Below are 20,658 nucleotides of genomic sequence, written 5' to 3'. Positions count from 1 at the left end.
AGGGCATTTATTTGAGATACTATTCTACGTGCATTTCTGCATTTCAAATATTTCAAGATAAACCAAGAGAAGTCAACTCTCCAACAACTCAGGCTTAACTGGTGTGAGGAATTAATAGTTTCATTGTCTCCAGAGGATAAACTGCAGAACTTTCCCATTGCCCAGGAAATAGAGGAGTCATTTATTCTTTGGAGCTTTGAGTATACTTTAGCTCATTTATTTATCCTCATCCTCTTTCCCCAAAGGATTCAAGGTAGCTTGAAACAAGAGAAACAATGAGCACAGAAAATATAAACAGAAGTAGAAAATCAGGATCAAAGACAATAAATATTTCATCAATACTGGTTGGCCACAGTTGCTGTGATCAAGTTTCAAACTTGGCTCTGAACTCCTTGGCAACAGTAACCATTCCATCTCCAGCTGAACCATAAAAGCAGATTATGAAAACTAACCTTTGTTATTCAAGATTTAAACTATTTTCCTGAGCAGTCGCTCAGTACTCTATTTTGCATTTTGCCTAACTAGCCAGATTGTTCTCTCCCTTGTTCTTTGGTCCTGCTTCCCTCCCTTGCCTTTTTCCTTTCTTCTCATTCTTTCAATTATTTCGCACAGATGCCAGATCCTTAAGACTAACAGTGGTTAGGAATGCAGATCCTATCTTCTGTTTCTTGGCTGAAATACTGTTGGGTGAGGTGTTTCACCTCTCTGTCTCAGTTTTCTATTGTTCAGATGAAGGTAACTCTCCTCGGTATATCACACTGTCAGGAGATTAAATGAGTTGATGCATGTCAAGAGTTTAGGACAGTCAAGATGCTGCTCAATAAATCTTAGTTGTTATGGTTATCAGTCAGTGGTGGAGAATATTAATCCCAATGTATTCCTTGCCCTGGTCAGGAACAGATGAGAAGCAGGGTAAGGCTGACCGTCTCACATGCCAGGCCTTCAGTGGAGTGAAGCTCGGGAAATGGGAAGTGGATACGAGCACCATCCTTAGACAGCAGCACAGTTACTTAGCCTCACACCCAGCAGCACACCTAGCAACCGTCCCCAGACCTAGCCGCACACCGAAGCATCTAACTGCCGAACCAGAACTGGGGGCACAGTTCTCCCCAAACAAGGGATACTGGACATTTCTGCTTTTGGGGCAACCGCAATATTCTGTTTCTGCCTAAGTTTCCTTTTGGAAAAAAGCAAATCCTTCAGCACACACTAGCTTAGACAGTCTGACTGTGGGGTGTGCATCTTTTCCCCTTCCCTGAAGACTTTGGAAAAGCCCAAGCAGAGAGGACTTGTTAGGGATTACCACTAACAACACACGGCCCTTGCTTGATTCCAGACCTAGGAGGCTGAGGATCCGTTGTCGTTTCATCTGGGGATTATCCTCACCTAGGAACTCCAGCAGGAAAAATGGCTTGGGAGAAAATTGAGCCGGAGGGGATAGGAAGTAGATGGGAGGGCAGCCATAGAGAGTTTGGGGCCGGACAAAAATAAGGATTTGAGAAGTAGAAGTGAATCAGGAGGGATCGTGGGGGCAGATAAGGAGCTCAGGTACCAAGGGATGAGAGACCGAGTGGCGAGAACTGGGGAGTAAGGAGCTTCCGTTTCAGGAAGAAATTTTGGTACTAGACCTGAGGCAGAAGGTCTGGTTAGGCATGCTGCCAAGCCACGGAGTGCCGACCCAGGACTCCTTAAGTTCCCATGACGGGGGAGGGCCAAGAATGCATGTGAATGTGAGGGTCAAGTCCCTTTAGCATCAGGGATGGGAAGGTTAGGGGAGAAGCAGCATTCAGGAAGCTAGACAAGTTATTAAGCAGCCAGGTCATTTATCTGCAAAGCCTAGAGTCAGCAACAGTTTCCCACATGCCCAAAGAGTCATAAATTCTTACTTTGATTTACTAGAAGCTCATGAATAAGATATTTTTGTTTCTCTACTCAACATCACCCTGAAGGTGGGATCTCATTTCTATACCAAACAAGACATAAACCCCAGGAGAGATCACCCTTTACCAGCCAGATGAGAGATGGTCCATGTTTCAATTTAGAAAGACTGAAATACTCATAGTGCCTTCTGTCCACAGATGTTCTGTTCCATCAATTTCTGTTTCTAGAAGAACAGCTTCATTTACTGGATGTTTGCCATGGGCCAGGCATTATGATAAATGCTTTAATGCATTGTGTCCTTTGATTCTCACAACAATCTTTTGAGGTAGGCACTGTTATGAAGAAACAGATCCATTTGGACCACAAGCTGGTGAGTTGGTAACTTAAGCACCAAGATGTGAACTGGGACAGTGACTTAAAAAGCTATGTTCTGAAACACTGTGCTAACCCCCGAAAACTTGAGCCCTCCTTCTTGGGGAAGGGCGACCAAGAGCTCCTAAGGATGTGAGCCTTTCTCAGCACTGCAAAAGCAACTTACCTCGCTTCCTTCCAAGCATTTCTGTATGGCTTTGTTGTCCTATAACTTCTACTCTCAAGTTCTCACATCCTGTGATCCTGATTCAGAAGAACCACCAGGTGAAATCTGAGCAAACTGGAGAATTCCTCTTTATTGACCCATAAGATTGTTTTTGTGAAGTTGTATCATCTCTAGCTATGGTAACAGGCTCCAAACAGCTTCCTCACCAGCATGAACTAGGACAAACCCTTGTTTGATCTTCAAATGGAATTAGAACTTTTCATCCATGAACCTCTAATATTTTTGAGGTACAGTTACATATGCCTACATGAAAAAAAGCCCCAGAGTAGCTAACAAAAGAAACGATTTTCAGAGAAGCAGACCTAACTGATTTGTAACTGCATTTTACATTCTCTCAGGATCCCTTACATTTTCTTCCTGCCCCAGTTTTGACTCATTTTCAGTTTCTGCCCAGAGTGACCCCCAGACTCCTGTGGTGTCCTGAGGACGCATCCCTAGAAGAGAGGAGCCTCTTCCATACAAGTGAAGAGAAGGGCTCCAACTCAGCCAGAGAGGAACATACAATAAACATGAGAATTCTGACTGGATTAAGGAGGCAAACATACGCTTTCTTTCTTTTTTTTTTTTTTTTTTACTAATTTATTAGTAAGTTTAGTCTTCACTCATAAAAAGGACATATTTTTGGCTTTGCAATCATGGCATAAAGTAAAAAGGCAAATAACTGGATATTATCAGCTGAAAGTTGGTAGAAGCAACTCCTGCTGAACCAGGAGCAAACAGCACGAGCTTTGGGCTGCAGCAGAGGCACCCAGCGAAGCCAGCGCGAGGCTGCAGCGCCGCGCCAGGTCTGAGCTTTCTCTCAAGACCGCTGAGCTCCCAAAGGCGGGCTGGGCGGCGTCTGCAGGAGATCAGGGCTCCCTTCCCCTCCCTTCCCTCCTGTTCTCCTGCCTTGGACCACAAGAACTGTAGGCAATAATGCTCTGATTCTAGTCTTTCCGGTTTGTAGGTCAGTGTTGTTTTAACATGCTTAACCTACATATTTCCAACCTTTAAAAACACAAAACCACTATAATCAACTTGAACTAAAACTCATTTCTATTTTTGGTCAGTTATCTGCTGTAGGCAAAGCTTCATATAGGAATTTTTATTGCGGATTTCCATGACGGCGTCCCTGACAAGCTCGATGAACATCTGCGGCCAAAGCTTCTGTAAGGCCTCGTTCTTCCTGTTGATTTCTGTGGCTTCCTTCACAAGGTCTTCAATAAACATCTTGCAGAATTTCTTTTTTTCCTTTATTTCCTGTTAAAACAAGAAAGCTTTGCATTGAATTGTAATTAATTCAAAAGCCAAAGTAACAATCAACCAATCCAGAAAAACATGAAATCTACTCTCACCCTCACCCCTCAGAGCAAGAATACTTTCCTGGACACTCCTGACACCAAGCTCTGCTCGAGTAGAGCCCGCAGTAGGGAGCTCTCCACCTCTCCATCCACACCTGCCTAGGCTGCGCGGCTCCGGTAGACCGTAACTACTATTTTGCTATTGGTGGACTTTCTCCTTTCTCGGTTCAGGTAGGTTGGCTCACACACATCAGATCAAAGCACAGATTCATGGCTTCTCATGGTACATGTATTAGTAACACACTGATACTGACAATCTTAACTGGTAGGAGGTCAGTTAATATCCATATATGCACTTGAGATACTCATGCTCTAAATTCACTCTGCATCTTAGGAAAGCATGCGGTGGTACATTACACTGACTTACGTGGTCTAGACCATTTGAGCATAGTTGAGGAAAAGTGCACAAGGAGGAAGAGGAAATACTACTAGCCTGAGGCTCAGGACTCGGCCTGTGGAAAAATAATGCTCTCCACCAACCTCTGGGTATGGCAATCTAAAGGTGAAAGAACTGGGTTCAAAACATAACAGGAGATATTTTGGGCCTGAGGCTACTCAGGCACTGGGCCTCAGTGACACCCTAGAGGCTAAAACAACACCCATTTTGTCTAATGCAAGAACTCAACACTTATTTTGGCTATTGATACTTTTGGGGAATATCACGGCATAGTATAGAAAGTGCCATAATATACACAAAGATCAACAGAATGGATCAGATAATCAGGATTATAAGGGAAGCAATTCACATCAAAGAAATGATAAATGTCAATGAGATAGTAGGGTTAACTACTTGGAAAAGGATCTACTGAAACATCCAACTTAAGTCAAAACACCAACATAATCTCAAGATAAATTAAGGAGTTAAATTTAAAGTAACAACAGCCATCACCATTAAAATGACATTCATGAAGATTTGTAATAACAAGGAAAATATTTACATTATAATGTTAAGTGGAAAATGAAAAATACAAAATGAAGTTTTGGTAGAGGTTGGGTTATACATGCATATGTATTTGTCAAAACTTACCAATTGTACACCTAAGATTTTTATTTCACTGTACATAAATTTTACCTCAGAAGAAAAAACTACCAAATACTTAACTCTAATTAGTGATGTGCATGCTGAACTTTTTAGGAGAAGCATGCTAATGTCTGTTAAAACACAAAAATTCATCCAAGTTAATTTGAAGATCAAATTAGCTTTATTAAGCAATTCATGAATTGCGCAGCATGCCCTCTAGGAGGTAGAGAGCTACTCTGAGGAATTGTAGAGAACGGAAGGTTTTTATGGACAGGAAGGTGGGCAAAGTTATTAGCAAAAGAAAAGAAGGGGTTGTCTCAGGCAGGTCACTTTCTCTTAGGGGGGAGAGTAGGGGTCTCATAATGCAGGTGACCTCATCTTTTAGGGAAGATGGGGAAGCCCATGTGATGGATTATCCTATCAATGATGCCGGCCAAAAATCCCTGACTGACTAATTTCTGGGGGAGGTTGAAACTCTAATTGGGTTTAAGTATCGGGCCCTGGTTTGGTGCCATGGCCTAGCAGAAGTGATACCATGTTGGGTCTGTGTTTTTCTTTTTTTTCCTTTTTTCTTTTGTTATCATTAATCTACAATTACATGAAGAACATTATGTTTACTAGGCTCCCCACTTCACCAAGTCCCCCCCTCACACCCCAGTACAGTCACTGTCCATCAGCATAGAAGATGCTGTAGAATCACTACTTGTCTTCACTGTGTTGCACAGCCCTCCCCGTGCCCCCCACTACATGCTAATTACACATGCTAATCGTAATGCCCCCTTTCTTTTTCCCCGCCCTTATCCCTCCCTTCCCACCCATCCTCCCCAGTCCCTTTCCCTTTGGTAACTGTTAGTAAATTCGTGGGTTCTGTGATTCTGCTGCTGTTTTGTTCCTTCAATTTTTCTTTATTCTTATACTCCACATATGAGTGAAATCATTTGACACTTGACTTACTTCGCTTGGCTTATTTCACTGAGCATAATACCTTCTAGTTCCATCCATGTTGTTGCAAATGGTAGGATTTGTTTTCTTCTTATGGCTGAATAATATTCCACTGTGTATATGTGTTTTTCTTTTTAACATGTCTGCAATTACTTTGAAATGAATTTTAAAAATAAGATGGATTGTTGAAGGCTAGAGGAGGGATAAATGCATAACCATGTGACAAAGCAAGTACAGTGTATAGTACAATTTCAATAGTAGAATTTATGTTGAATGTATGGGTGTTTACTATAAAATTCTTTCAACGGCTGTATGTTTGAAATTTTCATTAAAATTTAGAAAAAATATATAGAAAATTATTGGAAGAAAATACACTGCAGTGTCATTAAGATTGTCTTTGAGTTGTGAGACCATGAGCATTTTTTCCTCTTTTTTCCTATTTCTCTTCCTTTTCCAAACTTATAATTTTTAAGACAACAAAATGTATTTCAGATTCTTGATTAATGTAAGTTAATGAGTGCCTGTTGTTACTAACATTCTCTAATAGAGGCATATTTGGGAAATTTTCTTATGACCTATAAAATTTCTCTAAATAATCACTCACAACTATTCAGCAGCTGACATACTGATTTGATTTAGTTCATGTGCTAAAAATAAGGGCTCATGAATTGACCTACACGCGTACAGATTTTGATGGGCAGCAAATAACAAATGGTTTTGGGTGGCTACTTCTCTGGTGAACCCAAAGTTCTCTAACTCTGAAATATAGTCTGGGACTCAGTCACCTGCATTGTTGACATGAGCACTTTTGAGCTGCTCCCTTCTAACAATCAGTAAATATGGACTACATGGTGACTACCAGGGAGAAAGACAAGTGGGAATCACTAGAGATCAATAACGGAAATAAGCAATATTTTACGATGTGCAACACATTTGCACAAGTAAAAGGCACAGGGCAGAGTGAATGCCTCTTACAGGTTTCTAAATTCCTTAAAAACAATTTTGAATTAAAAAAAAAAGGTAGCAGTAAGAATGGAAAAATTTTATAGTAACTTAGGGTTAACAACAACTTAAAGTGATGTATTCTGTTAAATAATTAATATACCTTTCATCACTGGCATAGTGTAATTTTTGGTGCTTTAAAATTTCTTGCTAAAGTTTTTTCCATTACTTCTTTATGAACATGTTGATGCAGAATTGTATCTGCCATAATAACCTTAATTTAGTAACTGTGCTTGAAAGCATTTACTTCACCATTTCCTCTGTGCTCCAAGCCAATTACTAAAACTCATCAGGTGTCTGCCAGGACAACCACGGTGCCTGTCCGGAATGATCCTGTGGAAAGCACAGGAGAAACGCCTCTCTTGCCCTGACCTGTCCAGGAGTTGTTGCTCTTTGAACAGTGCTTTTTCCATTCTCAAATGCTTCCATGTACTTACTTTTTTCCATCCAACAATATCCCTTTGGGGTTCATAAAGCAAGTATTTTACAAGTTCAATCCTGTTGAGGTGAACTCTATACAATATTGTTTATATTATTTTCATTGAAAATTTTGTTGTCACGAAGATGGTTTGGAAAAAAAAGTAGGTCAAAAGTGGGATTTATTATAGCCAGATTTTAATTATAATGGTACTTGTATTGGGATGTAACTGCCATATCCACTTAATGAATGGGAAGCTAAGGTCAATAGAGGTTGAGAGACGTGCTCAGATATCACCTACTAATATGTACCTAGAGAAAACGAGTCCTTACAGGACTTGCAGCCTACCTGGAGAGATGGCCTACACATAGGAAAAGCTACACAGTAAGTGCTGAATGAGATGTTACACAGCAAATAGAATCAGTGTTCAGAGAAGACAGTGCCCTTTACTCCGCGGTGGTCAAGAAGACTACAGAACGCAGCACAATATATGAGAGCCCAAGGTCAGGAACCGGAGGTTCTGAGTTCCAGAAGCAGCTCAGTCAGTAACTCACCATGTGACCCTGAGTCGTTCACCTGAATTTCGTTTTCCTCATCTCTCTGCAAACAGGATTGGATTCTTTAAAGTCCCCTTCAGCAATTTGATTCTACATCCATCTTAAATCTTTTGTAGAATGAGTATGGAGAATGGATGGACAACTACCAAGCAACAGAATTACACGTCATGTGTATAATTATACATGTCATATGTATAATGAAAGGGTCAGCTTGCCCTGATTCGTGAGGAACTCAATTAATTCCCTCAACAAATTTGGATGTACAGAAGAGACAGACTGAGCACTCTGTGCTGCAATGATTTAAATTTTTCAAGAAGTGGGGAGCGTGGTATCAATGAAGGACTGCCGGGTTATGAGACGAGAGAGTGGCTAAGGGTCCAGGCAAGGCCTCTCAGGTAATAAACAGGACAGCCAGGGGCTCATATCCAAGTCTCCTACTGGCCAATGTTCTTTCAAAATGTCATGTGCCTTCAGATTTCTTCTTTTCCCTTTGATATTTCCCAAAACAGGGTCAACAGTCTCTGTCTTTACTTCTTGATTGCTTACTTACGGCTCAAACCACATTAATTGAGACTCAGCTTATATGGCTCCACTGAAATTATTCCTGTTTTTAAAAGAGCCCTATGACCTGGATTGACAAATTTATCAAGTTTTTCTCTCTGGTGTTAGAAAATCCAATCAAGGTCCACAAAGATTTTCACCTATTTTTCACATGAGAACTTCAAGGTTTTGCTTTTCATACTTGGGTTATTGTTTGGTCTGGGGTTAATTTTTGTTGTGTGGCATTAAGTAAGGGTTCAATATGTATTTCTGATTTGATGTTCAATTTCCTCAGTACCATTTGTTAAATAGTCTATACTAGTCTACAATACCTGCTATCTTTATAAAATTTCCTCGCGTCTATGGGACAGTTCTGGCTCTCTCTGACTTGTCCATGCTCTATTCCTCTACTTCCGTGCTGTCTTAATTGCTGTGGCTTCATAATAATACTTGATAGCTGGAAATCAAACTCTCCCCACTTTTACTCTTGTGTATTTTAGGTCCTTTGCTTTATCAGATAACTTAGGATCAACGGGTGATATTCCATAAATAACCCTGCCCAAATTTTAATTAAAACTGCCTTATATTTATGGATGGATTTAGAAAGTTTCTTTCCACGAATATAAACTATTCAGTTCTTCTTCAATGTCTTTCAATAAAATTTCATAATTTTCTTCACTGAGGGCTTATACATATTTTATTACTCATTCCCACATTGTCTATTGTAATGGTAAATGGTATATTATTCTAAATTTATTTTTGAATAGGTAATAATACCTATGTTGGATTTTTGGCCCATTTTCTTACTGATTTCTAAAAGCTATTTATAATTTAGGAATATTAGTTGGAAACTATGTTTTCAGTTTGGTTTTTTTTTTGTCTGCTTATTTTATCCCCCTAAAGGTCCTTCTCATCCCAGTATTACACATTAATTTTCTATTAATTTTTTACTTTCAATATGAACTTTAAAACCCTGACCCCAGTTGGAATTTATGATGTAAGATATAATGTCTGAATCTAGCTTATCCCCCTCAGTTCTCTAATTATTCTCAAATCATTTATTGGAGAGTCCACCTGATTTGTCTGAGATTATTCTTTATTATATAATAAATTCACTTTTGTATTTGGATGTATACTTGAATTTTCTGTTCTATCCCATTACACTCTCTTTATGACCATCCTATTTTAACCGATAAGACTTTATAATATGCTTTAATATCTAGTATAATCTTCTTTTTCTTAGAATTTTTATGACTATTTGTGTTTATTTTTCCACATGTATTATAGGATCAACTTGTTTTTAAAAAAACTCAATGAAAAATCTTTGGTACTTTTATCGGGATCATTAAAAATTTTTAACTTAAGGAAAACTGAGGTTTTGCTTTAGATTCTTCTTATCCAAAACATGGTGGTTTTTTCCACTTGTATAAATCTTCTCTGTGTTTAGTCTTTTTTTGTGTTGCTGCTATGAGCTGGGTCTTTTCTTCCATTATGTTTTCTTCATGGTTGTAACTTACTCACTTATATGTAAGTTGTTGATTTCTGCTCCATTACTGAATTTCCTTACAGCTTTTTAGTTTCTCAGTTAATTCCCTTGGGATTTCGAGGTATTCAGTAATATCATCTGCAAACAGTAAGTTCGTCACCTTCCTTAGAGTCATGACTGACTTCTTTCTCTGGTCTAACTGCATTGTCTGTGTTGGTGAGTAATAATGGTGATACTGCATATCCTTTGTCTTGAGGCTGACTTCAATGATGCATTAGTGCTCTACTGCTATGCAACAAATTACCTCAAACTTGATGGCTTAAAACAACACATATCTATTATCTAACGGCTTCCATGCAGCAGGAGTGCAGGCACAGCTCAGCCGGGTGCCTGTGAGGCTGTAGCCAAGGTGCTGGCGGGGGGTGGCTCTTTCTGAAACCTGGTAGTCCTCTTCTGAACCCAAGTGGTTGCTGGCGGAATTCAGTTCATTGAATTTGTAGAACAGAAGTCCCATGATCGTGCTGGCTGTCAGCAAGGGGCTGTTCTCAGTATCTAGAAACTTCTCAGAGGTTGCCATGTGACCCTCTCAAAATATAGCGGCTTACCTCTTCAAGGCCAGCAGTAGAATCTCTCAGGAAAAGCTTGAATCCTCTTTTAAAGGACTTGCCTGATTAGGTCAGGTTTACTCAGGATAATCTCCCTTTCCGTTAACTCAGTCAACTGATTACAGACCTTAATTATATCTGCAAAATCCCTTTACCTTTGCCATATTCCATTGATTAGAAGCAAATCACAGCTTTTACCTGCACCAAAGGGAGGGCAGGGGATTCAATAAGGATGCGGATTCCAGGGAGTGGGAATCAGGCAGGTCACCTTAGAATTCTAGCTGCCACTAAATGCAAATGCTTCCAGAATTTCCCTGTCAAGCATGACATTTACTATCTAATTTCTATTTATCCTATTTATTGAACTCAAGAAAAATTAAGGATGGATGTTGAATTGTGTGAAATGCATATTCAATGTCTATAGAAATAATCACAGGTTTTCATCTTAAATCTAAATTTACTAATATTGAGTCTTCTTCACATTCCTAGAATAAACTGCACTTGGCTATAATGCTTTGTTATTTCTTTAATATTCTGCTATACTTTGTATGGATTTTTGCAACATCAATATTCTTAGGTATCTGCTCTGGCTTTTCTTTTTCTGTGCAGTCCCGGCAGGTTTGGGATTCACTGTTATGCTGTCTGCCTTCCTTCTTTTACATACTCTTGAACAACGTAAAAATCACTGGGATTGTCTGCTCCTTAAAAAGTTAGCAGATTTCTCTCTGAAGCTGCTGTTTTACATGTGCAGTTCTTTGACATTTTTTTTAATGTTTTTTTTTTTGAAATTAGTTTTAATTTTTGACTCATACAACCAATTGCTTTCAGGAAGACATGGACTAATTTTGTCAGCTTGTCTCTTGTTTTCCTTTTCTGGCAACATAAGGAAGCCCCTATTAGCCAAAACACTAAGTTCAATGTCCTTTACAATGCCCTCCTGCTACCCTTCCAGTCTCTTAACACCATCTGCCTCAATCTCTGGGCTTCAGAACAGTGAACTGCTTATAGCCCCTGACCCTCTCATTTACTTTATGCTTCCATGACTTTTAATCATAATGTGTATTTCTCAGAATTCCCTTTTTCCTTTGCATAGAGCTACATTTCTTTTTTTTTTTTTTTGGTATCATTAATCTACAATTACATGAGGAACATTATGTTTACTAGGCTCCTCCCATCACCAAGTCCCCCCCACATACCCCATTACAGTCACTGTCCATCAGCATAGTAAGATGCTGTAGAATCACTACTTCTCTTCTCTGTGTTGTACAGCCCTCCCCGTGCACCCCACCCCCTACATTATACATGCTAATCATGGTGCCCCCTTTCTCCCCCACCCCCCTTATCCCTCCCTTCCTGCCCATCCTCCCCAGTCCCTTCCCTTTGGTAAGTGTTAGTCCATTCTTGGGTTCTGTGAGTCTGCTGCTGTTTCGCTCCTTCAGTTTTTTTCTTTGCTCTTATACTCCACAGATGAGTGAAATCATTTGATACTTGTCTTTCTTGGCCTGGCTGATTTCACTGAGCATAATACCCTCCAGCTCCATCCATGCTGTTGCAAATGGTAGGATTTGTTTTCTTCTTATGGCTGAACAATATCCCACTGTGTATATGTACATCTTCTTCATCCATTCATCTACTGATGGACACTGAGGTTGCTTCCATTTCTTGGCAATTGTAAATAGTGCTGCGATAAACATACGGGTGCATCTGTCCTTTTCAAACTGGGCTCCTGCATTCTTAGGGTAAATTCCTAGAAGTGGAATTCCTGGGTCAAATGGTATTTCTATTTTGAGCTTTTTGAGGAACCTCCATATTGCTTTCCACAATGGCTTAACTAATTTACATTCCCACCAGCAGTGTAGGAGGGTTCCCTTTTCTCCACAACCTCGCCAACATTTGTTGTTGTTTGTCTTTTGGATGGTGGTGATCCTTACTGGTGTGAGGTGATATCTCATTTTGGTTTTAATTTGCATTTCTCTGATGACTACTGATGTGGAGCATCTTTTCATGTGTCTGTTGGCCATCTGAATTTCTTCTTTGGAGAAGTGTCTGTTCAGATCTTGTGCCCATTTTTTAATTGGATTATTTGCTTTTCGTTTGTTGAGGTGGGTGAGATCTTTATATATTTTGTATGTCAAGCCTTTATTGGATCTGTCATTTATGAATATATTCTCCCATACTGTAGGATGCCTTTTTGTTCTATTGATGGTGTCCTTTGCTGTACAGAAGCTTTTCAGCTTGATGTAGTCCCACTTATTCATTTTTGCTTTTGTTTTCCTTGCCTGGGGAGATATGCTCATGAAGAAGTCGCTCATGTTTATGTCCAAGATATTTTTGCCTATGTTTTTTTCTAAGAGTTTTATGGTTTCATGACTTACATTCAGGTCTTTGATCCATTTCTAATTTACTTTTGTGTATGGGGTTAGACAATGATCCAGTTTCATTCTCTTACATGTAGCTGTCCAGTTTTGCCAACACCAGCTGTTGAAGACACTGTCATTTGCCCACTCTATATCCATGGTTCCTTTGTCATATATTAATTGACCATATATGTTTGGGTTAATATCTGGACTTTCTATTCTGTTTCACTAGTCTGTGGGTCGGTTCTTGTGCCAGTACCAAACTGTCTTAATTACTGTGGCTTTGTAGTAGAGCTTGAAGTTGAGAAGCGAGATTCCCCCTGCTTTATTCTTCTTTCTCAGGATTGCTTTGCTATTTGGGGTCTTTTGTGGTTTCATATGAATTTTAGAACTATTTGTCCCAGTTCGTTGAAGAATGCTGTTGGTATTTTGATAGGGATTGCATTGAATCTATAGATTGCTTTAGGCAGGATGGCCATTTTGACAATGTTAATTCTTCCTAGCCAAGAGCATGGGATGAGTTTCCATTTGTTGGTGTCCTCTTTAATTTCTCTTAAGAGTGTCTTGTAGTTTTCAGGGTATAGGTCTTTCACTTCTTTGGTTAGGTTTATTCCTAGGTATTTTATTCTTTTTGATGCAACTGTGAATGGAATTGTTTTCCTGATTTCTCTTTATATTAGTTCATGTTAGTGTATAGGAAAGCCAAAGATTTCTGTGTATTAATTTTGTATCCTGCAACTTTGCAGAATTCTGATATTAGTTCTAGTAGTTTTGGAGTAGAATCTTTAGTGTTTTTTGAGTACAATATCATGTCATCTGCAATTAGTGACAGTTTAACTTCTTTACCAATCTGGATGCCTTGTATTTCTTTGTTTTGTCTAATTGCCGTGGCTAGGACCTCCAGTACTATGTTGAATAACAGTGGGGAGAGCGGGCATCCCTGTCTTGTTCCCCATCTTAGAGGAAAAGCTTTCAGCTTCTCACTGTTAAGTATGATGTTCGCTGTGGGTTTGTCATATATGGCCTTTATTATGTTGGGGTACTTGCCCTCTATACCCATTTTGTTGAGAGATTTTATCATGAATGGATGTTGAATTTTATCAAATGCTTTTTCAGCATCTATGGACATGATAATATGGTGTTTGCCCTTCTTTTTGTTGATGTGGTGGATGATGTTGATGGATTTTTTCATGTTGCACCATCGTTGCTTCCCTGAGATGAATCCCAGTTGGTCATGGTGTATGATCCTCTTGATGTATTTTTGAATTCGGTTTGCTAATATTTTGTTGAGTATTTTTGCATTTATGTTCATCAGGGATATTGGTCTGTAATTTTCTTTTTTGGTGGGGTCTTTGCCTGGTTTTGGCATTAGAATGATGCTGGCTTCATAGAATGAGTTTGAAAGTGTTCCCTCCTCTTCCATTTTTGGGAAAACTTTAAGGAGAATGGGTATTATGTCTTCTCTATGTGTTTGATAAAATTCAGAGGTGAATCTATCTGGCCCAGGGGTTTTGTTCTTGGGTAGTTTTTTGATTACCGATTCAATTTCATTGCTGGTAATTGATCTGTTTAGATTTTCTGTTTCTTCTTTGGTTAGTCTTGGAAGGCTGTATTTTTCTAGGAAGTTGTCCATTTCTTCTAGTTTTTGCAGCTTGTTAGCATACAGATTTTCATAGTATTCTCTAGTAATTCTTTGTATTTCTTTGAGGTCCAGTGTTATTTTTCCTTTCTCATTTCTGATTCTGTTTATGTGTGTAGATTCTCTTTTTCTCTTAATAAGTCTGGCTAGGGGTTTATCTGTTTTATTTTCTCAAAGAACCAGCTCTTGGTTTCATTGATTTTTTTCTATTGTTTTATTCTTCTCAATTTTATTTATTTCTTCTCTGATCTTTATTATGTCCCTCCTTCTGCTGACTTTGGGTCTCATTTGTTCTTTTTTTTCCAGTTTCAATAATTGTAACTTCAGACTATTCATTTTGGGATTGTTCTTCCTTCTTCAGATAGGCCTGGATTGCTATATACTTTCCTCTTATAACTGCCTTTGCTGTGTTCCACAGGAGTTGGGGCTTTGTGCTGTTGTTGTCATTTGTCTCCATATATTGCTTGATTTCTATTTTAATTTGGTCATTGATCCATTGATTATTTAGGAGCATGCTGTTAAGCCTCCATGTGTTTGTGAGCCTTTTTGTTTTCTTTGTACAATTTATTTCTAGTTTTATACCTTTGTGATCTGAGAAGTTGGTTGGTGGAATTTCAATCTTTTTGAATTTACTGAAGCTCTTTTTGTGGCCTAGTACGTGGTCTATTCTGGAAAATGTTCCATGTGCACTTAAGAAGAATGTGTATCCTGCTTCTTTTGGGTGCAGAATTCTGTAGATGTCTGTTAAGTCCATCTGTTCTAGTGTGTTGTTCAGTGCCTCTGTGTCCTTACTTATTTTCTGTCTGGTTGATCTGTCCTTTGGAGTGAGTGGTGTGTTGGGTCTCCTAGAAGAAATTCATTGCGTTCTATTTCCTCCTTTAATTCTGTTAGTATTTCCTTCACATATGTCGGTGTTCCTGTATTATTAGGTGCATATATATTTATAATGGTTATATCCTCTTGTTGGACTGACCCCTTTATCATTATGTAATGTCCTTCTTTATCTCTTGTTACTTTCTTTGTTTTAAAGTCTATTTTGTCTAATGCTAGTACTGCAACCCCTGCTTTTTTCTCCCTATTGTTTGCATGAAATATCTTTTTCTATCCCTTGACTTTTAGTCTGTGTATGTCTTTGGGTTTGAGGTGAGTCTTCTGTAAGCAGCATATAGGTGGGTCTTTCTTTTTCATCCATTCAATTATTCTGTGTCTTTTGATTGGTGCATTCAGTCCATTCACATTTAGGGTGATTATTGAAAGATATGTATTTATGGCCACTGCAGGCTGTAGATTTGTGGTTACCAAAGGTTCAAGGTTAGCTTCTTTACTATCTAACTGTCTAACTTAACTTGCTTATTAAGCTATTATAAAAACAGTCTGACGATTCTTTATTTTTCTCCCTTCTTAAACCTCCTTGTCCATTCTTTATATGTTAGTTTTATTCTGTACTATTTTGCGTTTCTTTTGACTGCTTTTGTGAATAGCTGATTAAATTTTTTGTCTGTACTTAGTATTTCGTTTGTCTGCTTTCTTTGCTGTGATTTTATTTTCTCTGGTGACATCTATTTTGCCTTAGGAGTGCTTCCATCTAGAACAGTCCCTTTAAAATATCCTGTAGAGGTGGTTTGTGGGAGGGAAATTCCCTCAACTTTTGCTTGTCTGGGAATTGTTTAATCCCTCCTTCATATTTAAATGATAACCATGCTGGATACATTACTCTTGGTTCAAGGCCCTTCGGTTTCACTGCATTAAATATATCATGTCATTCTCTTCTGGCCTGTAAAGTTTCTGCTAAGAAGTCTGATGATAGCCTGATGGGTTTTCCTTTGTAGGTGACCTTTTTTCTCTCTGTGGCTGTCTTTAATACTCTGTCCTTGTCTTTGATCTTTGCAATTTTAATTATTATATATCTTGGTGTTGTCCTCTTTGGGTCCCTTGTGTTGGGAGATCTGTGGGCCTTCATGGTCTGAGAGAATATTTCCTCCCCCAGTTTGGGGAATTTTTCAGCAATTATTTCTTCAAAGACACTTTCTGTCCCTTTTTCTCTCTTCTTCTTCTTCTGCTACCCCTATAATGTGAATATTGTTCCGTTTGGATTGGCCACACAGTTTTCTTAATATTCTTTCATTCCTGGAGATCCTTTTGTCTCTCTCTGTCTCAGCTTCTCTGTATTCCTGTTCTTTGATTTCTATTCCATTAACAGTCTCTTGTACCTCATCCAGTCTGCTCTTAAGTCCTTCCAGAGATTGTTTTATTTCTGTATTCTCCCTCCTAACTTGATCCTTTAGCTCTTGCATATTTCTCTGCAGGTCCATCAGCATGGTTATGACCTTTATTTTGAATTCTTTTTCAGGAAGATTGGTTATATCTGTCTCCCCAGGCCCTCCTCTCTTGGGGGTTGTCTGGGTAATTCTGGAGTGGACCAAATTCTTCTGCCTTTTCATGGCAATAGAGGTAGTCAAAGGCAGGTGACGCATGTGTCAGCTGGGAGAACAAAGTCCCTTCCTGCTTGCTGGTCGCCCTGCCCCTCTACTGCCTGTGTCAGTTCCCCACACACTGGGAGCAGCCCTTGGGGCAGCCCAGAGCCCTGCGGGGAGAGGCAGGCATGCTGGGTGTGCTCTCCTGTGAGAATGGCACCCCTTCGTGCCCTGCCCTGGCTTCCTCTGCCTGCTCCAGGCAGCTGTGCACTGGCGGTGGCCCTAGGTCTGGCCCGGGTGGCTGCGGGCCAGGAGGAGGCTCTGGGTGGCTGCTGTTGGCGCAGCTGCTCCCAGGCTGCTCGGCCGCTTCTCCAGAGGACGATTTGGTCCAGCTGTGAGGCACCTGTCCTTTTAAGACTTTCAAAAAGCAGTCACTTTTCTTTTGTCCCAGGGGAGCTGGCTGCAGGACCCACTCACAGTTTTTACTTTTCCGTTTCCCTAATATCCAGTGCACCATGCAACGTGTGTGTGCGCTCCCGGTGCGGATCACTACGGCTGGTTATTTAGCAGTCCTGGGCTCCCACTCCCTCCCCGCTCCAACTTCTTTTCTCCCACTGGGGAGCTGGGGTGCAGGGAGTGCTCGGGTCCTGCTGGATCACAGCTTGCGTCTTACCCCCTTCATGAGATGCCGAGTTCTTGCAGATGTAGATGTAGCCTGGCTATTGTACTGCATCCCGTGGTCTTTCTTTTAGGAATACCTGTATTTGTTGTATTTTCAAAAATATATATGGTTTTAGGAGAAGATTTCCACTGCTCTACTCATGCCGCCATCTTGGCTCCTTAGAGCTACACTTTAACCTTTAAGACTTGTATCATGAAGCTTCGTCACTGGAAAGCCTCCCTTTGACCTACATGAGCTATCTCTCCTCTACTCTCTTGAAACCCTGATTCATAATTATCCCTGTATATGTCTATCTTCTCTATTAGATCCATGGAGATAAAGACAGTGCCTTCTTATAGCCCAAGTACTGTGTGTGACAGATGCTCAAAACATGACTGTTGAATGAGTCAAAGTATGAATGTAGAGAGGACTCAGAGGTAGTGAATTCAAGTATTTGAAGAGTTTTTATAAGAAATAGACTTATTTTATGTTATACATAAGGTGGTACTAGAATCACTAATTGAAAGTTTCTAGGAGGCAGATTTCAGCTTAATAGGTAAGAATTTCTTCACCTTTGGAGTGGTTCAGATATATACAGTTACCTCACGAAGCAGTGATCTTTCTTGTACTAGAAGAATTTAATGCAGAATCCAAGCATCTTTTAGGATGCTATAAAAATATTATTTCATTGAGCCTTCAAGTGATTGTCAAGCTGTAATCCTTAGAGCTCTATGGGTTCCAAAAAGATGTTTCAGGATTGGGGGTGAGATGAGGGGAAAGGTAAGGAACAGAATATCCAGTCAATGAAGCTCTGAGCTCCCTTTATTCACTCCACAACAGCAGCAGTTCTGCTCTTCAGCTGTGTTTTGACATGCTGGCTTTAACTACAATGTGGTTTGAATAAAGAGTCCCACAGCTGTTAAAAAGCATTTGAAAACCACTGGCCTGGGACTTCACTTAAAATCTGTGTGATTATACATAAATATAACTCACAATGCTTTGCACATAAGTCATAGGTGCTCAGTCGATGTTTCCTGTTTATTGTCTTGTTTTTTTGCCCTTTAGTCCCCTCAAAATCTCCTGTAGAATCTTAACCTTCTATTGTATATTAGATGATTGTTCCTTCTGCTTTCTTATGAATTCCATCAAGGCAGTCACTGCATTGCTTTTCTTCTTTGTGGCTCCTGGAGCACCTTACACTGTATTCACCCAGTAAACCTCTGAACACATACAGAAATAAAGAACTGGTTCCAGCTTTTCTAGCTAAGTAGCTACAGTGGAAGCAGAATGGGTCAAAATTATATTACATGATTAAGAACACAGAAGTTAATGGTGTAGGAGAATGAAAGAAGTGAATTGAAACATCAAGGACCCAAGCAAGGAGAACAGAAATGGAGGTTTTGCTGTACCCTCTGCCAGTCTGGCATGGCTAGTTGAGCACTCACAGCAGAACTATATCCCTTTTCTTAATTCAGAGAGATGAGAACCCTTGGTCCTACTTTGGTCTAGATTTTTGGTACAGATTTCTTTTGAACATTTTTTTCTGCTGAGGTAAAGATAGGGGAACTTTGGGTTCTTCTTCTTAATGTCTTGGTGTCTACTCTCCCCAGCTCCATATAAGGCTGGCTAGTATTACAGAATAAAAAACGTTACTTTAACTGGTTATAGAGAGAAATGTACAATATCCAAGTACTAAGCCATGTGAGATATATCCAGGCACTAGAGTCCAAAGATTAATTAATGGTAGTTTTACCTCTAGCTTTTCATTATAGAAGTCTCTTGTGGTATAATTTAGTGTAGCATGACTTGTGTTTTCTCCTGCAAGCCTTTTGCTATCATTTTCTTCATTGACAACACCAGGTTTCTTTGCTTTGGTGTCTAGTAGATACTGGAATTGCTTCTTCCTGAAGAAAGACAGTCAAGAGATATAGAAATTACTTAACAGATAATGTGTTTTATTTTTGTTGACTTTAGAAGGAACCATATCCTTTTTTTGAATATCTGTTTTATGAGTTTGAGTTATTTATTTGAACTCAGTTCAATAAATCTTTCTATTAATGAAGTTTCCTAATCTTTCTACTAAAGAAGTTACTCAACCCAAATTCTTATTTCTTAACTGTCAACCACCAACATAAACATGTCTCAAGCATTTCTAAAGTGAAAACACTCTACCTCAAAGAAAATCAATATAAAATTTAAGTAATCACAGAGCACAAGACAACCCAATTAAAGATGTAGTAGGCCAAACTTACAGTCTTTATATCCCATAAAACATAGTTAGTTACCTCTTATAAATCACACAAATAGTTCATAATTCCATTATGCAGCTCGGTAATATTACTCAGAGCTAGAAAATGGAATAATATACTGGTTTAAGTTCAGGCAAAAATAAACAAAAAAACAAAAACTTCCAACTGTTAGCATATTAGGGCAAGATCCTATTAGGGAATAAATAATGGAACAGGAAGCTTCATTTGGTTATGACGAACATCAACACTGCTCTCAGAAAATATCACTTGCAGAACCATAAGACAAGATTTCAGACAAATGCAACTCATTTCCCACGAAGGTCATTTTCTCGTTTCTACCACTCCGGGTGTCACTAACTGAAGTGATATCACTACTCTACTATGAACTCTTAATTGGAGATTAAGGGCAGAAGAGAAATAAATCTTTTTAAAAATTAACTTTTTTCCAATTAAAAGTATAACACAACCATTTTAGAAATTTTAAGAAGCATAAGTTTAGAAAAGTATACAGAAATAGATAAAAATCACCTATAAATCTATGGCTCAAAAAATCTACATAAACCTATAACATTGTTCACATTCGACAAACTTCTTTGCAGGCTTTTTCTATGAATTTTTGGAAGAAGTGCAATCATACTAAACATGCTGTTTGGTATACTTGTTTTTACTTAATGCTATATAATAACTATTTTCTGTGTCATTGAAATTAATCATTTTAAAGGACAAATAAAATTAAATTGTGATGTAGATTATTTAATCAGCCCCTTTTATTGGACATTTAGGTAGTACAATTTCTCACTTACAAAGAAAAAAGTGAGCAACATATAGATCTTTATCTGGATTAATTTTCTTTATTGATTTTTTAATTACAAAAGCAATACACCCATACATTTTATGTCACTGTTATTAGTCTTTTCAAATAATTGATTTTCCATTAATTTTGTTTTT

At 38.9% G+C, this 20,658-nt stretch overlaps 1 protein-coding gene across 13 annotated transcripts in view; it reads right to left on the bottom strand.

Annotated features, from left to right (window-relative positions):
• Nucleotides 1-3,024: 3,024 nt before the first annotated feature.
• LRRC49 (leucine rich repeat containing 49) overlaps nucleotides 3,025-20,658 on the bottom strand; it is a 232,163-nt gene continuing 214,529 nt past the window's right edge. For 8 of the 13 annotated variants that reach the window (XM_057488936.1, XM_057488937.1, XM_036907853.2 and 5 more), the window contains 2 exons: nucleotides 19,215-19,365; nucleotides 3,026-3,718 (listed from right to left, as the gene is read on the bottom strand). In XM_057488936.1, the coding sequence (XP_057344919.1) occupies nucleotides 3,515-3,718; nucleotides 19,215-19,365 (355 nt within the window). In that variant the 3' untranslated portion in view covers nucleotides 3,026-3,514. Of the gene's footprint in view, nucleotides 3,719-7,755; nucleotides 7,902-19,214; nucleotides 19,366-20,658 lie in introns of those variants that run through there. The other 5 variants (XM_057488941.1, XM_057488940.1, XR_008992662.1 and 2 more) reach the window with 4 other exon arrangements.

Source organism: Manis pentadactyla, chromosome 11 (assembly GCF_030020395.1).
Source record: "Manis pentadactyla isolate mManPen7 chromosome 11, mManPen7.hap1, whole genome shotgun sequence".
In the NCBI taxonomy this organism is placed as follows: Eukaryota; Metazoa; Chordata; class Mammalia; order Pholidota; family Manidae; genus Manis; species Manis pentadactyla.
Note: the sequence above shows the minus strand (reverse complement) of the source record. Positions and strands in the feature narration are given on the sequence as shown.